Below are 23,214 nucleotides of genomic sequence, written 5' to 3' on the forward strand. Positions count from 1 at the left end.
TTTTGTTTGTCGCACACATTGAATAGAAAATGACTGAGCATGCGCACTGTAGTTTTTACAGCACCAATTCATTTAGATAGAGAGAGGGGCTTGCCCCACATCGCTCAACACGGCTCAATAGGCCCACTGTGGACACTAACTGGAAGAACGCAGATTAAAACGGCAATGTGCAGACGAATCAGAGGACGAAACATGATCTTAAAATATATTTTAACAGCTTTGTTCCATACATACTGAATAGCACAGTGACTTGGTCAACTATAGTGTGTTTCTTGGACCAAGAAACTATTTTAAAATCTCCCTTATTCTTGTTAATAGTGCTAGAACACGTGAGGGGGAATGCTGCATTATAAGTTTTCAAGCAGTCACTGATTTTTATCGCGTCACACGGTCATGTTTTATTCTGCTAAGAAGACTAATTAAGTAATTATAATGGCTAAAAGAGATGCAATCCTCAAGTTCAAGGTGTCCTCTGATGTATTGCTGTAGGAAAGAGTCATTTAGGTTTGCAAACATCGACTGACCTGGGTTGAGAGAGAAATTTCTTATGAAAACCTATAACTTTAGCCAATTGCATGCAGACTGTATTATTTTGCGCTTTATCTGGGAAGTAATTATTCAGAGTAACTAACACAAATATTTATATGAAAAATTGAAAAAGAACAAACAATATAATTGAAAGCTTATTATTGATATACTCTGTAATGATAATATTTGTGTTTAAAAAACGTTTTATATACCCTGATGTATCTTACTTGCATCTTGTCACAATTTAACCTGTAATTTTATTTTCAAGTGAGTTCTCAAGAAGAGAATGGATGCTCCTGTTGATGTAAGATGATTGCAAAAAGGAAAGACTACCTATATTGGTTTAGGTGTGTGTTAAAAAATACACTTAAAATGTTTTTTTTCTTACTGAATGTTTTGAAAACAAAGTAAGATAGCTATTAGCATTTAAGCTAGGGAAGCGGTTTGTATGCTAACGTCTACGTCATGGTGATTATTTTAAAATGTTGTTTATTAGCTCATTTTTCATATCTTTTTACATCTTAAAAGTGTCTTTGAGCACCTGATAAAGCGCTTGATAAATAAAATGAATTATTATTTGTACTTACAGATAGTCATGGCAACTAGTTTTAGGCCCAACAGACGTTAAATGAATTAGCCTAGTGCAAGCTAAGCTAACAAAGGCTCCACTTTTAGCTCCAGACTAAGTACTTACATGTTACAGTTATACTGAAGTAAAAATAGTAATACAAAAATACACAATAATAATTAAACGACTTCGGGATAATACATATTTTGTTTTAAATGTATGTATTGGTGCATTCATGCTACTTTAATTTAGCATTTAGTTAAAGAAGGAGTTTATTCATTTAATTTGTACTAAATACTGCCTGGTAGCTTATTAATTCACCTGCAAAAACGTGTTATCTTAACCTACAGCACAACAAAGTATGTATTTGCTTGTTATATTTTGCATTATGAATCTAAATCTTGATGCAGTGTATGATGTCCTCTTCATAAATAGTATTTACCACTAGAGGAGTTACAGCAATTAGTGTTACACAGAGCAATGCTATATTTGTTCCCTATTTTATATTTTAAGAATGAACGTCATTAAAAGTCATGCATTAGTTCAAATGCATGTAGCATCTCAAATTGAAGTGATGCGCTTCATTCATGCCTGCAGTAGCGGCACTGTGCCTTTAAGAACATCCGGGTATTTCCTCCAGTCTGTGCATGACATCATTGATATTGTCAATGGTGTAAATGAGAGAGAGAGGGTGGGGGTGTGTGAGGGGAGAGAGAGCGAGAGAGCACAGCAGCGAGAGAGAAGGACCTCAGTGTCTGCTTTCGGCATTTTCCCTCCCCAAAAAACACTCAAATATCCTCACAGAGAATCTTCCAGGAGCTTCTGTCTGCTGCATTTTTTTTTGCAAGGGGTTCGTTTTTTTTCGGAAGTGTTCGGGTTCGGGTTTCCGAGGTTATGAGCCGTCCGAAGCCGCTTTGGAGCGCCGCTGTCCGGGGTCCTGAGTGAGAGACAGCCCCAGGAAACCTGACATAACCCGGTGAGGAGGAGGAGGCGATGGGGTGGGGGTCCATGTTGGCTAGTCAAGGTGTCTCGACGCGAGGCGTGTGTGTGTGTGCGTGTGTGTGTGCGTGTGTGTGTGCGTGTGTGTATGTGTGTGTGTGTGTGTGTGTGTGTGTGTGTGTGTGTGTTAAATGGGTGTGTGATTGTTAAGGGGTCCTACCTATGCATTGAGGGTGCGGTTTTAGGAATTATCCCCCCATTTGGTGGTCATTCTGGGATGTGTTTTCCAATTCTCCTGTGCTATCTGGAGCAAATGCAAGACTCTCTGAAAACATCACGCCTGTTTTTTTGCAGCGTTTTGCAGCATTCTCAGTTTTGTAACACAGCAGCTCTGAAGAGAGATGAGGTAAAGGGTTTGGTAGTGTGACAGCAGCCAGGTAGCAGTAGTGCAAGTAAAATGATATATTGCACAGTTATTTACAGATGAATCATAGTCATATCCTCACTTTTAGTCCCTGTTTGCTAATGTGCAGCATTTCCCCCTGCACAGTGCAATGTGGATGGAGTGTAGGTCTACAATGCAGCCAAAAGGAACTTAGTCAGCATTTAGTGCAATGTCAAACTGGCTTTTAAATGTCGGGGGGGGAAAAAAACCTCACTTTTTAATCCCTGCTTCATGGCTCTTCAGACACATACAGAAAACATGACTCATGCTAAATCCGTCAGGGGACTCCAGTTCAAAGAAATTATACACAGGACCAGACAGCCTTGAAGTGCTTTGGGAAGAGTGTGTGAGAGGCTGAACCCCCCTCCCCCCCCTTTCCTACAGAATAAATCAGTTTTAACTTCACACTTTAGCTAGTCCCTTTTTCCCCTGTGCACTTTTCTAAACACTTACTTGGCCTACATTGTTGTTCTCTAAACTACCATAATGTATTATTTATTCCTCTGAAGTCGGATGTTTTTAACTTAACAAAACCTGGCCAACAGAAGCAGGGCGGTCCTGGATATTGCTGCTACTATTGCTAGTGGGAGGTGTGTGGTGCAGTGGGTTGTGCGTTGGTGTTCGGATCAGGTTCAAACCCCACTGCAGTCTGCATGTCGTTGTGTCCCTGAGACACTTCACCCCAAATTGCTCCTGTGGGGATTGTCCACAGTATTGAGTATGTTAGTCACTTTGGATAAAAGCATCTAAAAAGTGTCATGTAATATTGAAATAAGACCATGTTACAACTGTGTTGAGATTGTTACATGGGCATCCAGTAAATTGATTTGTGATGTTTAATTGATTAGACATTTTAATACTCTTTCGAATCCTAATATCTCTCTGATATGCTCGTGAACTGCGATTCATTTCGACCCCTCAAGTTCATGATTTTAACACTTGTTTAATATGTTTTATGTCATTATTTGATTTGTGCCTTATCAAATCTTACTGGTTGGTTGCTAAATTCCTACTCCTTATCAGTTTGAACTATCATTTTAACTATCAGAACAATATTTCATGTGTCTTTTGTGTGTGTTTACTTATGTCCTACGTTTATCTTTACTAAATCCACATGGTGTTTTTGGCTTCAACTTTGTCGTTGCTCACTCATTGTGTGTCATGTTGTTTTTCTAGCGTGATTTAAACACGTTTTTCTCCCACATTGCATACACTCACATAAAGTCACTCAGTAGCTGAAAGTAAGCAACGTTTTCCTCCACATTTCCAGAGATGTAACTCTTCTCCACGTCTCTGCTGAGCTTCAGTGATTTGCACTTTTTCATTTTCATCATTTTGCCGTTTCCCAAAAGCTTCCCGTTTCACTTTCTTTCAAGAAGCTGCCGCCCCAGGAGCTTTGAGTTTAAAGTCTGCAGCTTTGCACCACTGTCCTTTCGCTCTATTGATCACCTCTGATTGATGTGTGTGTGTGTGTGTGTGTGTGTGTGTGTGTGTGTGTGTGTGTGTGTGTGTGTGTGTGTGTCCGTGCGTGCGTGCGTGCGTGCGTGTGTGTCAGTGAGTTGAAAAGCTCGGCAGCCATGGAGCTGAGGGTGGGGAACAAGTACCGCCTCGGGAGGAAGATCGGGAGCGGATCCTTCGGAGATATTTACCTCGGTGAGAGTTTACACTGCTTCTGTTAACCTGAATAAGACTATGGTTTATTACCAAGTAAAATACCCATGTTTAGATGTACAAGGACATTTCTTTGATGCATGCATTTTTTGTTATATTCCATGGAATGCTCTTAACATCCCGATAGCAATGAATACATTAAAAGCTTTGAGAATAAATATATAAAAAAATATCATCTGTGGAAGCCGTGGTACTGTAAAAAGCACGCCCAATCATCTGAGCCGGCCCGGCTAAAGTAACTGGATGGCCTACCTGCCTGTCAGCCTTCCATCTGTGCACAAATTTATCTCGTGCCCTCATTGGTCATGTGCCCGTTCGTGTGTGTTGGAGGAGGGGCTCTGTGAAGAAGTCTGAAGGAAGGGGCTGATTTTTTTCGGTTGTGTATTTTCAAATTCTAGCGCACTCGAGCTGGTTTCTCCAAAATTACCTACCCCAACTTTAGTACAGATATATATATATATATTTACAATTATTTCTTTAATTGTATTTGTATTATATTGTAAATTTATATTTATTTATTTATTTACCTATTTATTTATCGATGTATTATACATTAATTAATTCATTAATTTATATATTTATCTATTTATTTATTTATATATGTATGTATCTGTTGGTTGATCTATTAATTGATCTATTTATTTATTGATGTATTTATACATTAATTTATATATTTATATATTTATATATTTATCTCTTCATCTATTTATCTATTTATTTATATATGTATCTGTTAGTTGATATATTCATTATAATCAATTTATTTATCTATTTTTCACATTTATTTCCTTCTAAAAAGGAGAAACTGTACCCAAACCCAATTCCCCCTTTGATTTTTAAAAGTATTGTGATTCCTCCCTCCAGGCTCTAACATCGCTACCGGAGAGGAAGTGGCCATAAAACTGGAATGTGTGAAAACCAAACACCCACAGCTCCACATCGAGAGCAAGTTCTACAAGATGATGCAGGGCGGAGGTAAGAAGTGTGGCAGGTTTCTGAAAGCTTTACTACGGGGCGCCGAGAGGCAGCAGAGAGTTTAAGAGGTTATTTAGAGCAGCTGAGGGGAATAATTGCAGTTCTTCAGGAGGGAATTCAGCGTGTAATTTAAGGGCCTTAGAGGGTCATTCAGGGACACTGAACGTGGTCTATAATTAAAGAGCATTTAAAGGTCACCTATCATGCTATTTTTAGGCATATATTATGGGTCTCAGATATATAAATATATAAAAACATGTCTATGATGTGTTTTTCTGAAAATACAAACAGATCATGCATTTTAGAAATCCCTCATACCCCTCTTTTGCAGCCCTGTTAGAGAAACACGGATTTTGGGTCCTTAGCTTGAAAAAAAAAAGAGGAGGCGGAGCTAATGCCTGATCTGAATTCTACCGGAGATAAAGTTAAATTCTGCTGTGATAAAACGCCATCCTGTTCTAAACAACATCAAGGATTATTTCTGAAACAGTATGGAGCTCAAATGCTTTTTCTCTTGCGGGTTTATCACAAGGTGAGTTCCTTTTTTTATTTCCTGCTTTTTAAACACGTGCTCTCCAGTACAGGTTAGCTCTGAGTGTTAACGAGGCTTGCTAATGTAAACAAAGACGAGATTACGTCCAAAACAGTCAGGCATTGTTTCTGATAGCAACTCTCTGTGGGTCCACCATCCGAAATTACGTCATATCGGATCATAGTATTAGAAGCAAATCTGTGTCCGCTCGTCGTACCCCCGTTTTTAAAAGATTTGGGTACGGAGGAAAAGAGAAAGGGTTTATTTTCTGACGCTGCATGAGTTCCCTGTACGGAGCTATTTCAGGGTCATAAGTTTTGATCATTCAAAAAAATGCAATTTATTTGAAAGTTCAAGTTTTTATCCTGAACTTTGAAAAATACTATGATTTTTTCAAAATAAAAATAAGTATTTGAAATCATTTTTCAGGTTGATTATTATTTTCGATTCAGTTCAGCAATTTATTTTGAATAAAATATTTATTTTCCGATTTCACTTTTATACATATTTTGATATTTGAATCCTTATTTTTTTCAGTTGCAGATTTTTCGTTTTCAGATTCAAAACAATAATTTTTTCAGTTTCAGAAGTTGTTTTTTCAGGTTTCACATTGCTTTTCACCTTCAGATCGTTTTTCGCTTTCAGATCTTTTTTTTTCGCTTTCAGACTTTTGGCCCTGATGTTGCTTGGGGGGGCGGGGCTTAGCAAAGAGTAGTTTGGCATCCTGAGTGGCAGGCCTCCCTCTGTCATGTTGCCTTCAAGGATGTTAGGTAGCGCGAGAAATATAACTCAATACTTTCTATACACGATACTCCCGTGATTGGTGGGAAATAAAACTGATACCAGCGTCAAAGTTCCGTTAAGCGAGCTGTTGAGCATCGTAGTTGGCAACAATCAAGGTATAAGCGCATTACCTATCACGGGAGTATCGTGTGTAGAAAGTATTGAGTTATATTTCTCGCGCTACCTAACATCCATGAAGGCAACATGACAGAGGGAGGCCTGTCACTCAACCCCACGCAACATCAGGGTCAAAAGTTTGAAAGCGAACAAAAAAGATCTGAAAGCGAAAAAAAAAGATCTGAAAGCGAAAAACGATCTGAAGGTCAAAAGCAATGTGAAACCTGAAAAAACAAGATTTGAAACTGAGAAAATAATTGTTTTGAATCTGAACACCATACAAATGTAACTGAAAAAAAATAAGGATTAAAATATCAAAAAATGTAGAAAAGTGAAATTTGAAAATAAATATTTTATTAAAAAAAATTGCTGAACTGAATCAAAATAATATTCAACTTGAAAAATGATTTCAAATACTTATTTTTATTGTGAATACATCATTGTATTTTTCAAAGTTCAGGATAAAAACTTGAACTTTCAAATAAATTGTATTTTTTTGAATGATCAAAACGTATGACCCTGAAATAGCTCCATATCCCTGACCCACCGGGGACACATATTTATCAAAAAGTGCATTTTGCATGATAGGTCCCCTTTAAGTCAGTTAAGAATTGTTGAGACTTTTATGGTGGATGGTAGTAGCATTGAGAAGTAGTTTAGGCGCTTGAAAGGTGATGGAGCTTACATTTGAATGAATTAATACATCTTTGATTATCCAGGGAGGGGAGAATTCACTTGTTACGTCCAGAACAGAAACATGCTAATAGGTGAGAAAGGAAGGTGAAGAACTTTTTAAATGAAAAAGGAATTAGATATATTAAGTTAAAAAGCTATATTATATTTGTTCTTAAGAAATATAGACGGTGCAATAATGGCCAAAATGGTGTGTACTGTTAATAATAAGTATTTAGGTATAAGTGACAAATATAATAATCATTAAATGTGAAAATATAAAAAAATGTCTGTAAATCTTTTAACATGAAATTGTAGTGCTATATTATTTTATATTATTTGTATTATTATATTAACTGTATTTTTGGTTTAATTTAACACAACAATTTGAGTTGCATCATCATATCAACCGAACTCATAAGAACAACAATTGTTGTAACATAACATATTAATTTAAACCAAGAAATTCACAATGCAACCATACATTAAATTAGGTGCTTTTTAGTTTCTCAACCCCCCCGCAAACACCTGCACTTTTGAAAGAACATCCAGAACATTCCTCTGTGTGTAACTCATATATATTGTTGGGGAATAATTTGCCCTGCATGTCCTCCTCCGCCCTGACGCAGCTGACCAACCTTGAGCAGCCGTGATCCCCCATAAGGAGGGGCTGCCCTAGCAAGTAGTTGATGTTACCAGCAGTTTATGACCGGGCAACTCTCAGTCAGAGATAGTCCTTGTTGTGGGACACCTGGCTGGAACACATCCTTCTCTGGGTGTAGATAAGCCATAAGCGACAACAAAGTTAATTCAGTGTCCTCAGCTGTTTAGTCTATCTATTGAAGAATGTTGATTATTCTCTGAGAACTAGCTAAATACATGAGTCTGGGGAAGAGTTCTTCAGAATTGATTGTGGCATCCCAACCGCGTGGTCAGACCGTGGCCCGTGACATGTCTTGTGAATTCTCCGGCTGAAGCTCCAAATAAACCGTCAGTGTTTGCCATCAAAGCTCCAGCTCTCCTCGTGTCTCTCTGAGTCCTGACTCCCATTGCTTCAGAGGTTTCCCCCACATATATCAATATTCCAATGACTTGTATATAGACTATTCAGCACTATTTCTATTATATTTTATTTATTGTATTGACTTGCACTGTTATCTGTACACTGTAGCTATGTACGAATGACGAATAAAAGCCTTGAACCTTGAACCTCCCTCAGTGGGAATCCCGTCTATAAAATGGTGCGGAGCTGAAGGCGACTACAACGTGATGGTGATGGAGCTACTGGGCCCCAGTCTGGAGGATCTGTTCAACTTCTGCTCCCGCAAGTTCAGCCTGAAGACCGTCCTGCTGCTGGCCGACCAGATGGTGAGACACACCGCACTGTCAAAAACAAACTCCCATCCCAAAACATAATACGTTAATCAGGGTTTTTTCTGAGATCCTTAGCCGTTTATTACCCTTCAGTCTCTCTGTAGCAGCTAATCACTTTAAGAGCTCGCTGAACAACACTGCTTTTTTTTAATGGAGTCTTTACAGAGAGGTTCCTCACGAGGGCACATAAGGTGAAACTATACTCAAACAGTGATGGTAATAGAAGGTACACTTTAAAGGTCCCCTATTATACTGTTTCTCATCAATATATCACAGGTCTCAGATATATACGGAACCTGTCTCTGATTGGCTGAAACACCAAACAGATCATTGCAGCATTACCCATAATCCCCTCTGTTTCAGCCCAGTTTCCAAAGTGCTGATTCTGTGTCTGTTACTTTAGATGAAAATAAGGAGCCCCTCCCCACGCCCCTCTGAGAGAGATTTGTTTACAAAGAACTCAATGGTGCTCTAGGAGGAGATTCAGGTGATAAGGTGGGGGGGGGGGTTACCTTGGTTGCTGATTGGCTAATGGTTACACAAGATAAAACATCGTTATGACATCATAAAGTGGCCAAAATCTGATCAGCTCATTTTCAGACAGGTTTTTATAGAAATGGATCAAAAAGAGAGAGAATCTTTGTTCCTGAAACTTTCAGAGTCTCTTTCCACAGAGGGGACACATGTTGATGTAGAAGAGACATGAAGAACAGGGGACACATGTTGATGTAGAAGAGACATGAAGAAGAGGGGACACATGTTGATGTAGAAGAGACATGAAGAAGAGGGGACACATGTTGATGTAGAAGAGACAGGAAAAAGTGGATTTTGGGCCCGATTATGCTTTTGGGGGTTTCCCCTTTCTCCTGTCGTGTATTATACAGGTTTGTGTGCATGTAAATGGTCTGCAAAGTCTTAAAAAACCTATGTTGCGGAGTTTTCTGTCCCACACACTACTACCACTGGCTAGTGCTCCAACACATTGTACGTGATAGGCTAAGGGGCGGGACATCTCTAAGCGGTTGACCAATCACAACAGAGCCGGCCAGCTAACCGATCAGAGCAGACTGGGCTCTGGTTTCAGACAGAGGGTGAAAAGAGGTGCTGCAGCACAGACAGTATGAGACAAATAGAGAACTTTTTGAACATCAAAGCATGGAGACATGTCACAGTAGAGACACTACATACTGATATAGACCTGAACATCAGCAGGAGAGGACTCTTTAAAGTAGAGACACTACATACTGATATACACCTGAACATCAGCAGGAGAGGACTCTTTAAAGTAGAGACACTACATACTGATATACACCTGCACATCAGCAGGAGAGGACTCTTTAAAGCAGAGACACTACATACTAATATACACCTGAACATCAGCAGGAGAGGACTCTTTAAAGTAGAGACACTACATACTGATATACACCTGAACATCAGCAGGAGAGGACTCTTTAAAGTAGAGACACTACATACTGATATACACCTGAACATCAGCAGGAGAGGACTCTTTAAAGTAGAGACACTACATACTGATATACACCTGAACATCAGCAGGAGAGGACTCTTTAAAGTAGAGACACTACATACTGATATACACCTGAACATCAGCAGGAGAGGACTCTTTAAAGTAGAGACACTACATACTGATATACACCTGAACATCAGCAGGAGAGGACTCTTTAAAGTAGAGACACTACATACTGATATACACCTGAACATCAGGCTTTGGAAGGCGGGTTAGTGTTCTTTTTATTGAGTTTTTGTTGTTTTGTGAAGCACTTTGTGTTTGGTGTATGAAAACGACGATATAAATAAAGTTTGATTTGATTTAGACTCGTAGAGAGCATCCCGCTAATAGTTGCTCTATCTCAGACAATAAATTACTTTTACTCATCTTGTTGCGATGCTGGAAGTCTTTACATCCCTATAGTTATATGTGTGTGTGGTCTAAAAGTGAGAGTGAGTTTTAAAGGCCACGAGTCTCATTGCCCAGTGAAATAAAGGTCATTGGTTTTGATCAATAACCCTGTCGGCCTATCTGCAGATATATAGAGGGCAATTAATGTTATGAGAGAGTTAAAATGTTAGTTATCGCTCCTCGAGAGAAGAGGAGAGGAGCTATGATACAACAGAGAGAGCGGTTAGGAGAAGAGGTCAAAGTTAAGCAGAGAAAATGTGACGAAAAGAACAAATGTGACTGAAGAAGGACTGCGAGGGATTACATCCAGCACACTGACCCCTGCGACGACGACTAGGTCTTCAGGATCTCCCGTGTCCTAGATAGCGTTTGAGTTTTATGGATGAGCTGAATGTTCGGAGATAGCGAGGTGGGGTAGGTAATTCACTTCAGAAACACTTGTTGTTATATTCCATGGAATGCTCTGAACGAATACATGAAATGGTTTGACAATAAATACATTAAAAAAAGTCATCTGTGGAAGCCGTGGCGCTGTAAAAAGCACGACCAATCATCTGAGCCGGCCCGGCTAAAGTAACTGGATGGCCTACCTGCCTGTCAGCCTTCCATCTGTGCACAAACTTATCTCGTGCCCTCATTGGTCATGTGCACGTTCGTGTGTGTTGGAGGAGGGGCTCTGTAAGGAAGTCTGAAGGGAGGGGCAGATTTTTTTCGGCTGCGTATTTTCAAATTCTAGCGCACTCGAGCTGGTTTCTCCATTCTTGCTATACCTTACATTTAAGTAACATTTTGAGGTATGGAATATTCTCCATTTATGCTCCCCTACAATTTAGACGCCAATATTGTACTTCTTACTCCACTACATTTATTTGAAAGCTTTTAGTTACTCTTTAGATTTAGATTATTAGCTTGTACAAAATATACATCAAGTGTTAAATATACATTGACATATTTGTATAGGTCATGATATCCAGCAGCAGTATATCAAGAATTTAAATTAGTTCCACATTTAAATTGTAACCCAGTGACTCAATATATATTTGATTCGGAAATAGGACATTACGCATAGGGAGTACTTTCACTATTAATGCTTAAGTATAACTTGATATCGATACTTTTGTACTTTAACTTGAGTAAGATTTTGAATGCAGGACTTTTACTTGAGTAAAAAAATCTTCCACCACTGCTTTTTTCAATAATATTAGCATACACTGGGGCGACAGTGGCTGCGAGGGAGTGCGGTCGTCTTTCAACCAGAAGGTTGTGGGTTCGATCCCAGCCCATGCAGTCAACATGTCGATGTATCCTTGGGCAAGATACTTAACCCTGAGTTGCTCCCGATGGCCAACGGTGTGTGAATGTGTGTGAATGTTAGGTCCTAGAGTAAGGTACACTGCTCTGTATGAATGGGTGAATGACATGTTGTATGTAAAGTGCTTTGAAGGCTCGTAATGACTGGATAAAGCGCTATATAAGTACAGTCCATACATAGCACTAACTCTCCTTGATCTACATCCTTTTCCTACATCTCTCTTTTTTCTCCAGATCAGCAGGATTGAATACATCCACTCCAAGAACTTCATCCACCGAGACGTGAAGCCCGATAACTTCCTGATGGGCCTCGGTAAGAAGGGCAACCTGGTGTACATCATCGACTTCGGCCTCGCCAAGAAGTACCGTGACGCCCGAACGCACCAGCACATCCCGTACCGCGAGAACAAGAACCTGACCGGCACCGCCCGCTACGCCTCCATCAACACACACCTGGGCATCGGTGAGACACACAGATGTTAACCTAGATGTGTGTGTGTGAAAGTGTGTCTGCTCAGCAAAATGTCAGGAGAATTCGTGCCGGGTAATTATTGACCATCTATGACTAATGATAAGACTCACGTTCAGTTTTAGAACAAACACAGAAATAACTATGGGAATATGAAGACTTCCAGAAAAGACTTTCCTTTATTTGAAAGGTAATGCAAATAACTAAATACAATCTTAGATATATAAGGAACTGTTTGACAACACCTGTAGCAAAACTCTATATGACTGCCATGATCATTCCCCACCTAACAGACTGTATGACCAGCTGGACCCAGGTGAATAGCACAACATTAAGGCCTATCCTGTCACTTCCCAAACAAGCTCTCAAAGTTTTGGACAGAAAACCTAAGCAAAACACCATTGCAAAATCCTGGACAAACCTGCTCAGCTGGGAAAATCTTTTAAAACACACTGATGCATGTCTCATTTTTAAGATTCTAAACGGCAAGGCACCCCCACCACTTTTATACAGCAGAAACATTCAAACAGCCGAACCACAAGGTCTGCCCTAAGAGGGGACTGTGTAGTCCCTCTTAGGTCCAGTTCCTTTGGTAAACACTGTTTCTCTGTGAGGGCATCAACACTTTGGAGCCCAATACCAATACAGATAAGGAATAACACCTCCTATCATACATTTAACCACTATCATAAGAACTGGCTTTTAAACAATCAAAAATGTGAACACTTTTATCTGTATCATAGTATGATGGTATTTCATCTGTTTGCATGTTTTTCTGTTCCTATTTGTTTTTGTGCTTTTGTTGGCTGTTGCTGAGTGTATTCTTTTGAATGATGTTTTTATTTCTTTAGTCTTGTTGTGGTTATTTAACATCTTGCCAAAAGGACAACAGTTGAAAATGTGCCTGCTGGCTAATACTGGCACGTTTACAGCAATGTTGATTAATGTGCACTGTCCTTTAAATAAATAAATAAACAAACAAACGCAAAACTATCTCGAGGCTATATTAGTATATGTAATTTATTCTAAATAGAGAAAGTATTTGCAAATTAAAAGTACTTGCCAATCTGAAAACTTAAAGAAGAGTGGGTCATTTAATTTTGATGCATTTCACCGGCACTTTCATTCCTTTTTATTTGCATTTTAAGAGTTATATAGATACAGGAAATAAATAACTAAATGAGATAAAGTTCAGACTAAAATACATTAAATAACTCAATAAAACCCCTCAAAAAATATTTAATAACAATGATAAATGAATAAATAAAATACAAATACTACACCCCTCAAGTGCAAATCTTAACTACTGACTGAACGAAACCCCTTTCTAAGCCACAACAGATGATTTTATGAAATTCCTTCCATTGACCTCCATTAATTTCAAGTCAATTTGAGAAAAGAGCCTGTGAAAGGTAATCCAGGTCTGTCAAGATTTTCTCCAACTGTAACTGAAAATGCCTCGACTGAACTCTCTGAACTTCTTTCTTAAACGTTCCTCCTCCTCCTTCCTCGTTCTTTATCTTTCCTTCTTCTTCTTTCCTCAACGATATGTTTGTATTTCACGCTCTCCTCTCCTCTGTGTGATCTCCTGTCCTCCACAGAGCAGTCGAGGCGAGACGACCTGGAGTCTCTGGGCTACGTCCTGATGTACTTCAACCTGGGCTCTCTGCCCTGGCAGGGCCTCAAGGCCGCCACCAAGAGGCAGAAGTACGAACGCATCAGTGAGAAGAAGATGTCCACGCCCATCGAGGTGCTCTGCAAGGGATACCCCTGTGAGTAGAGATAGAAACAATGAAACAAGAGAAAGGCCACTTTAAAAGAGGCTTTCTTGTCAAAAACTTGACACCAGAGCTGCACAATCTGTCGAATATAAATTGCAATCATGATTTTCTCAACCCACTATTAATTGAACAAGATTGACTGCGACATTGAGATTTAAAATGCATCTAATGGCACATTTCCACTGCAGGGGGGTAGCCCCGTTTAAGCATCCCTAAGCGTCCTCGCTCAGGCCTCGGGCTGCCTCGCTGGCCGTCCGAGGCCGTGGCGCATTTCCATTACAGTTTAGGACCTGGGGTAGCAACGCAGTGTAGTGACGGGGCTCCCGTCGAGCATCCCCAATGAGATGTAGGAACGTCGTCACCTCCTCTGTCGACCATGGTCTGCTTTTCTTTGTCGTTGTCATTTTTGTAGCTCCTCCGTTTACAAAAATGCTGTGTATAAAAATGCTGCAAGCTTGCTTCTAGATATATATGCGACGCTAGGGATGATCTCGCGCGCGATCTTGTGATGATTCTCTCTGACCAATCAGCAGTCGAGAGTGTTGACGCCACTAGTTCAGCCCTGGCCCTGGCCTGATAGAACCACGATTTTATGGGGCCGGAAAAAGAGGGAAAAAGTACCCGTTAGCCGGTGCTACACTATATGGAAAGGCCACCAAAAACTGGCCTGGCCGCTTGAGGACGATTAAGGACGCTTAAACTGGGCTACCCGCTGCAGTGGAAATGCGCCATAACAGACATATTTGACAGGTCAGTGGCAGATATGGACATGTGACACACACACACACACACACACACACACACACACACACACACACACACACAAATAAGCACAAACCAGCATGTTTGAACAGCTATCCATGTCCTTTGTCCTGTATGACACGTGACTGCCTGAGAAGTAAATTGTTTATACTCATTCATTAAATACAGTACTTGTAACTGCACACACACTCTGTAAATAAAGTTAACTATGATTCTGACTTCTCTCCAGCTGAGTTCTCCACCTACCTGAACATGTGTCGCTCGTTGCGGTTCGACGACAAGCCGGACTACTCGTACCTGCGGCAGCTCTTCAGAAACCTCTTCCACCGACAGGGCTTCTCCTACGACTACGTCTTCGACTGGAACATGCTGAAGTTTGTGAGTCAAACAGATGGTGTTTATAGTTAGCAGACATTTCTTTTTGCACCATGCTTTCACAGATTAGTCTAAGATTGGGGTTTCAAAAAACGTTTCCCTTTTTGATTTGTCAAAGTCAAAGTCAACTTTATTGCCAATCTTTCAGTTTGTGTGTACAGACAGGGAGATCAAAATACAGTTTCCCACAATCCCGAATATAAAAACAAATATATATATGAAAATATGTATATACCTATATACACACACAATCAAAAGACACGTTATACATATGCCCACATTAAGACCTAACTAAAGGCACACAAATCAATAAAATAACAGTCACTTTAATATATACATTAGTGCAAGACTGTCCATAGCAGCGTAATTGGTCCATTTTGTTGTCTGAATGGTTCCTCTGTGTTTCAGGGAGCCAGCAGGACGAAGGAGGAAGGAGCGAGGGAGAGGAGGGAGGGGAAAGAGGGGAACGAGGGGAAAGCGGGGAAAGAGGGTGAGGAGCGAGCGGGAGGAGGTCAGAGAGCAGCTGGAGGTCGAGCTCTGCCTCCTGGACCCAGCCCGGCAGCCGCTAACAGAGTCAGGAACGAGGCGGACGCTGCGCCCTCCACCCCGGCCCCGCGGGGGGTCCAGCCGTCAGGTCAGGAGGGGGGTTGTTAGTGATGTTACGTTCGAGAATGATCTGATTCTTTTGAACGGCTCTTTGGTACGAATGAAGGGAACCGAGTGGTACTTGCTGAGAGCCGCTCTTCAGTGGTTCAGGTGGACGACGTGTTTTTCGAGTGAAAAAACGAGCCGAACGCAAAAACGCAGCAGCATTTGGATGCACTTCGACAAAAACATAGGCAATGATAAATCGGAGTGCAACATTTGAAAGCCAAAATATAATTTAAAGCAGGGTCAACAAATAATCTCCACCGCCACACGTCTCTTTTGAACGGCTCTCAGAAAGGAACGGAGCCATAAGATCCGGCTCCCTTCAAAGGGCCGTAAATCCCATCACTACAAGAACATTTTTTTTATTTTTTTTTATTTAGCCTTTATTTATGCAGGTGTAAAATCTCATTGAGATACAAGGTCTCATTTTCAAGAGAGACCTGTCAGTGGTAACACTACCACACAAAGTTACAGACAGACAGGACACTAAACACAGAGGCAACACTAAAATACAATATCGTAAAAAAAAAAAGTAGTCATTGAAATCCATATAGGCTACAGCAGTTAGATATAGGTGCTGGTGCAAACACCCACAGATGATTTCTCCAGCCTTTTTAAAATTAGTTTAAAATCCTTGATGGGTATCAAAGTGGTCAGCTTCAGTTCCTAATATGGCTTTGTTTGTTAAAGGAAAGAAAAATGCCCAAGTTCTAATCTAAAGGGGTTCAAACATTGAGGAGAAAAGCTGCTTTTTTTGTGTACCAAAATAACAGCTCTAAAGTCTCTTATGTTTTTTGCTTTCTCTTTTTGAATAGCAACTAATGCTGCATCATGGTCAAAGTCAACTTTATGGTCATTTTCTCTGTGTGACACAAACAGGGAGATGGAAATCCCGTTTCTCACCATCCCGCTGTTATGAAGAGTTATTTCCTCTCACGCAGGTGCAGGAATGACGTGATGTTGGCTTTTAGTTTGTACTCTTTGCATAGTGCTCAAGTGCGACTTGTGGCCCAGATGCAGGGAACATGAGGCAGTCAGCAGCATTAAATATAGATTCTTGAATGTTGGTTGTGTGTGTCTGAGCTTTTTAAGGCCCGGACAGACCAAGCTGACACCAAAGAACTGACACAGACGGACCCGACTGTTGTGTCGCCTCACGTCTCCTGCGTCTTGGCCATGTGTCGCACTGGAACACACCGCAAAGACTTCAGCCGACGGCCAAGAAGCACGTACGCACTGCGCATGCGTGAGTGGCAATAACTGTCCTTACCAGCAGGCGGCGGTAGTGAGTATTCGTCATTCAAAAGAGGCAACAACCGGAAGACAGACTGCGTGATACACCGAGAGAAGAAGAACAGACTGCGTGATATAAACAAACAACAAATAGCGTGTTCCATTTTCACTCTACAGCGAGAAGCTCATGGGGCTTTCCCCAGATTTTCCTTCTTAATCGTTTGTTTGGGTCCCTCACTTCCGTTTTGCTTCTCATACACTGATTCGCTAGCTGAACAGCCAATCAGAGTGATTTATTTTGCCGACAGCCTTTGGCCGACTGACCGCAGATTCAACATGTTGAATTGGCAAAAAAGGCGTTGGCACGGCTGAAAAGACACGACGGTGCGGGACACACCAATCTGAGTAGCGCGTGTCGACGCCCATCGACAGACCAAATCGGCTTGGTGTGTCCGGGCCTTTAAGGTCACCTATTATAAAAAATCCACTTCTTCATGTCTCTTCTACATCAACATGTGTCCCCTCTTCTTCATGTCTCTTCTACATCAACATGTGTCCCCTCTTCTTCATGTCTCTTCTACATCAACATGTGTCCCCTCTTCTCCATGTCTCTTCTACATCAACATGTGTCCCCTCTTCTTCATGTCTCTTCTACATCAACATGTGTCCCCTCTTCTTCATGTCTCTTCTACATCAACATGTGTCCCCTCTTCTTCATGTCTCTTCTACATCAACATGTGTCCCCTCTTCTCCATGTCTCTTCTACATCAACATGTGTCCCCTCTTCTTCATGTCTCTTCTACATCAACATGTGTCCCCTCTTCTCCATGTCTCTTCTACATCAACATGTGTCCCCTCTTCTTCATGTCTCTTCTACATCAACATGTGTCCCCTCTTCTTCATGTCTCTTCTACATCACCATGTGTCCCCTCTTCTTCATGTCTCTTCTACATCAACATGTGTCCCCTCTTCTTCATGTCTCTTCTACATCAACATGTGTCCCCTCTTCTTCATGTCTCTTCTACATCAACATGTGTCCCCTCTGTGGAAAGAGACTCTGAAAGTTTCAGGAACAAATATTCTCTCTCTTTTTGTCCTGATCCATTTCTATAAAAACCTGTCTGAAAATGAGCTGATCAGATTTTGGCCACTTTATGATGTCATAATGATGTTTTGTCTTGTGTAACCATTAGCCAATCAGCAACCAAGGTAACCCCCCCCCCCAATCAGCCCTTTGGAAACAGGGCTGAAACAGAGGGGATTATGGGTAATGCTGCAATGATCTGTTTGGTGTTTCAGCCAATCAGAGACAGGTTCTGTATATATCTGAGACCTGTGATATATTGATGAGAAACAGTATGATAGGGGACCTTTGAATCAAGTGTGTGTGTGTACAGGTAACCGCTCCCCTCAGGCGGGCAGAGCAGAGCGAGCTGAGCGAGAGAGGAAGGTGGCCATGAGGCTGCATCGTGGAGCTCCAGCCAACGTCTCCTCCTCCGACGTCACTGCACGCCTCGAGCAGTCTCGCTTAGCTGCCTCACAGGTAGGGAGAGTGGGGCTTGCATAATAAATCAACAACAAAGGTAAAAAGAAAACTACAAAAAAGATGAAGACACAGAAAGACACAACATCCAATAGATAGAGAAAAAGACACAGAATTACAAAATATTGGCAAAACAACCACAGAAGACCAAACATGGCTACAATGATCATTAATAGACACAAAAGCTCAACACGACGAAGCTAAACAACTATAAGGTCTTTGTGTCTTGCTCCTTTGTGGGAGAAGAGGTGGGGCTTTTACTTATCTGTGCTCCAGGGCCCATTGTTCGATAATATTTCTCTGCTAGCAGCACAGCTTTTTGAGAGGAAGACGCCTCTTACAGAACACATACTGTATATTCATATTCTGAACAAATAGCCCAAATCCCTAAACCCAGGAGGTCAATAAATAACTTTTTCAAGATCTTTCAAGATTCAAGGCTTAATTTTCATATGCACAGTAGTTACAGTGTAGATATGGCAATGAAAAACGTAAGTCCCAGGCTCCTCCAACAACGCAACATGAATATATATAGGACATAAAACGATTGGACGTGGAAGAGCTATAATATTGCTCCCTTTGATCTGCTTTAAGCTTTTCATCTCTCCCTCCTCTCTCAGGCCAGTGTGCCGTTTGAACATCTGGCAAAATGAATTCCTCCTGGCCTGCAGGTCAGTGGCAGGTATGGACCTGTCACACACACACACACACACACACACACACACACACACACACACACACACACACACACACACACACACACACACACACACACACACACACACACACACACACACGTGTGAATATGTGTCTGATTGTCTGTCTATGTGTACGCGTGCGTGTCTGTGTGTGTGTGTGTGTGTGTGTGTGTGTGTGTGTGTGTGTGTGTGTGTGTGTGTGTGTGTGTGTGTGTGTGTGTGTGTGTGTGTGTGTGTGTGTGTGTGTGTGTGTGTGTGTGTGTGTGTGTGTGTGTGTGTGTGTGTGTGTGTGTGTGTGTGTGTGTGTGTGTGTGTGGAGCTCAAAGCAGCTGAGATTCTTGTTACGTCAGTTTTTATTTTCCTTTCCTCCCTCTACTCCACCCACACGCACGTTAACAAGATGACACACACTAAAAGATAACTATGTTTTCAGTATGACTTAATATTGCCTTTTGATGTTAGTAACCAACACATGCCTAACCCTAACCCTCAACCTTACCCTTACCAAGTCTTCACCCTAAAATGAATGATTCCCCTTATGGGGACCTCCATTATGTCCCCATAAGGGAGGTGAGTTCCCACACGTGACTGTGTAAACAGATTTAGGCCCCCACAAGGATAGTAATGCTAGGCCACACACACACACACACACACACACACACACACACACACACACACACACACACACACCAGCATGTTTGAACAGCTATCCATTAGGCATGGCAATTTGAAAGCAAATGTATATTCGAATATTCGACCCCCAAACAAACGGTTAACCGATTAACCGAAATGTACATATCCTATAAATGTGGGAAAATGTTGACAAAATATTATTTTGAAAAATAAATAAATACATGTTCAAATAAGTATAGAAACCAAGTCGAATTAGTCAAATGTATTGAACTGGTGATCACAGTTTGAACAGTTACCTGTTTTGCAGCTGCAATGATTTAGTTTCATACTAAACCATCAACATTTTTGTCTGTCACTTAGACCCAAAACCTGAGACTAAAGGGTCTATACAATATTTTAAATACTACATTTACCCTTTAAACTTTTCAGTAGGAATGAATGACATGGTAAGGAAGTCAGAACGATTTGAGAGAAGGTCTAATGCAATGGCATGTAAGGGATAATGTGCAGCGACGCGGTCATTATGGGGAAAAGAACACCCGACAGGCTGATCAGGAGCCCGACTGTATGCAGTTTGCTTTTCGGCCAAACTATATACAGTTCAATCGATGTAAGCGTCCTTAACAACGGTCAATAAGTCCTTGACAGCGGTCTGTCTGTTCTGGATTAACAACGTGTCACGTGTTCTGAATTGACCAATCAGAAACTAAACCATGTAATAAATCTATACATCACATGGGATTTGTTTCCTAAACAAACACACATTTCATCCTATAATGAAGCCCAATAGTGACATTTCTCTTCTTTGTTTTCTTGCTTGTGCTTCAGCAGCTGCAGGGTGTTAAATAGCCCTTAATTTTCGAGTGGATGAATGAAGAGATGAATGAGTTTCTGAGGACCAGAGGAGCAGCAGGAGGCGTTTCGGGCCTTTAAAGAGCGAGTGGAGGCCGTCCGTGTGTCTGTCAGTGTGCTGTGTGAACAGTGGTGACCAGGAAGAGCCGGAGAAACACTGAGATGTTAAAAAAAGCGGGACACACAAAAAAACTCTTCGCTGGATCTGATTGGTTCTGCTTTTTCCGGGTTGTGGCCGCAGCAGGAAGTGGGTCAAACAGGCCCCGCCCTCTTCTTCACTCATCTTCACCTGCCCATCGACTCGAGGCTCAACTTGCAAAAAAATCCATCAAAGTGCACAAAGCGGACTAAATTGAAGTTATTCTGTGGTTTACACCTGTGATAAAAAAATGTAAAATCAGCTATAAAACCTGCTAATGTTTAAGAGCTCCATCCGCTGCTTATGGTGTTCTTGATTATAAACAAATATGTAAAAAACTATGGAGACAAACAGTGTATTCAGGCTCAACACAGATGGATCAAAGAGCGTGTGAGAGGCTGCTTTTCGTCAATATGTGTCGGTGTCCGTCTGTGTTACTGTCTTAAGTGTTCGTTTTAGTTTGCTTTAGAAAGCCTAAAGGATGGAGGAGATTAGAGGGACTGTGGATGAATTATAACAGAAGAATAGGCCCAATTCAAATGGAAAGGGAGAGCCATGAGGAGTGTACGATATGATAAAGCCTGTAGCGTGCCATGTATGAAAAGACTAGAGAAAGTTTTAACATATTCAATGGTGAACAAGTTTGTATTATTGTTTTTTAGTTGTTTTTCATTTTTTACTACATGTATAATGTGTAGATACCTCAAAATGACTACAAAGAGATGTAAGAAAGGGCCAAAAATCATCCAATACATCTACAAAAAGACACAAAACGACCACAAAACGACTCCAACCTATAGGCTACACAAGGAGCAAAACGACCACAGACAAAACATAATTTGAGAAAGTTATAAAATTAACTATTTTTTATTATAGTTTTTTACTTTAGCTTATTTTATTTCACACACACACGTACACACACACACACACATACCATGTATACATCACTTCAGGGGACATTACATTGACTTACATGCATTTCCTGGAGACTTATCCTAACCTTAACCATAACATGCCTAACCCTAACCAAGTCTTCACCCTAAAATGAATGATTCCCCTTATGGGGACCTCCAATGTCCCCATAAGGGAAGTGAGTCCCCACACGTGACTGTGTAAACAGATTTAGGTCCCCACAAGGATAGTAATGCTAGGCCACACACACACACACACACACACACACACACACACACACCCAAACCAGTATGTTTGAATAGCTATCCATGTCTTTTGTCCTGAATGACACCTGACTCCCTGAGAAATAATTTGTTTACACTCTGTTGCTATTGAACTACAATGATTGATACAAAAATGACCACAAAACTATTGTTTTTTACATTTGCTTTTTTGTTTTGTTTCATACTACATGTACAATGTGTATACCTCCAAATGACTTCAAAACACCACAAAAACATTCATAAAAACTACAAAGAAACACAAAATGACCCCGAAGTAAAGGCTATGAAAAACCAGGGATGAAACTATAACTTGAGACAGTTATCATATCTGGGTGGTGAACAAGTCTGTATTATTGTTTTTTACTTTGGCTTTTATTCCCCTTTGTTTTGAATACATGTAAAATGTGTACATACCTTTTGCCAGAATGAGACAGATTGTTTAAAGTTTGAGCTGGAGAGAGAATTGTTGACCTCCTGACGGCGCTGGGTAAAATGTGAAACACACACTTTAACCCTTGGAGTCTGCCAGATGTTGTTTTGTTTCTCAGTGTGGCGGGCAATGACAGAGAGGTTCCAGTTCATATTTATTGACGAGTGTTTGAACCCAGGTCTGTCAGGAGGGACGGATTTCAACGATGGGATGGAGCTGACATTTCTTCTTCACCATGCTTTAACTTTATTACTATGATGTTTGTGTATATTTTCTGAATCAATTAAAGTATACACAGCTTATTCAGACGTCTTTGTTGTTTATTTTGTTGTAAATTGTTTTAATATACACAATATTTGATCCCTCACACTTGTTATTTTGTCCTGAATAATTTTTTAAAATTTTTTTTATTTCTGTGTTTTGGAAGAAGCATGAGCGATATTTAACAAATACAAAATGATCTAATAAAATATTGAAAATGTAAATAATGTAAATAATTATAATATAACAAATATAATATATATTTAATCTAAATATAGTATTGCACACATATGAAGTACACAAACTGTATTATTGACTTTCATATACTTTTATAATTATTATTTTAATTTGTTCAATGACAGTGTGGGATCACCATCAT

At 40.5% G+C, this 23,214-nt stretch overlaps 1 protein-coding gene across 2 annotated transcripts; it reads left to right on the plus strand.

Moving 5' to 3' along the window:
* The first annotated feature begins 1,810 nt into the window (after positions 1-1,810).
* csnk1e (casein kinase 1, epsilon) lies at positions 1,811-22,876 on the plus strand. 2 transcript variants are annotated; one of them, XM_079659669.1, is made up of 11 exons: positions 1,811-2,072; positions 4,036-4,133; positions 5,016-5,126; positions 8,450-8,598; positions 12,068-12,296; positions 13,904-14,074; positions 15,075-15,223; positions 15,629-15,854; positions 18,502-18,647; positions 19,268-19,329; positions 20,807-22,876. In XM_079659669.1, exons 2-10 carry the CDS (start codon positions 4,058-4,060, stop codon positions 19,298-19,300), a joined length of 1,290 nt encoding a protein of 429 aa, XP_079515795.1. In that variant the 5' UTR covers positions 1,811-2,072; positions 4,036-4,057; the 3' UTR covers positions 19,301-19,329; positions 20,807-22,876. The 2 variants fall into 2 exon arrangements, with proteins under 2 accessions (XP_079515795.1, XP_079515796.1); XM_079659670.1 differs by having other exon boundaries at positions 20,810-22,876.
* Positions 22,877-23,214: the final 338 nt, after the last annotated feature.

The sequence above is a fragment of the Notothenia rossii genome (genome assembly GCF_949606895.1).
Source record: "Notothenia rossii genome assembly, chromosome: 11".
NCBI lineage: Eukaryota > Metazoa > Chordata > Actinopteri > Perciformes > Nototheniidae > Notothenia > Notothenia rossii.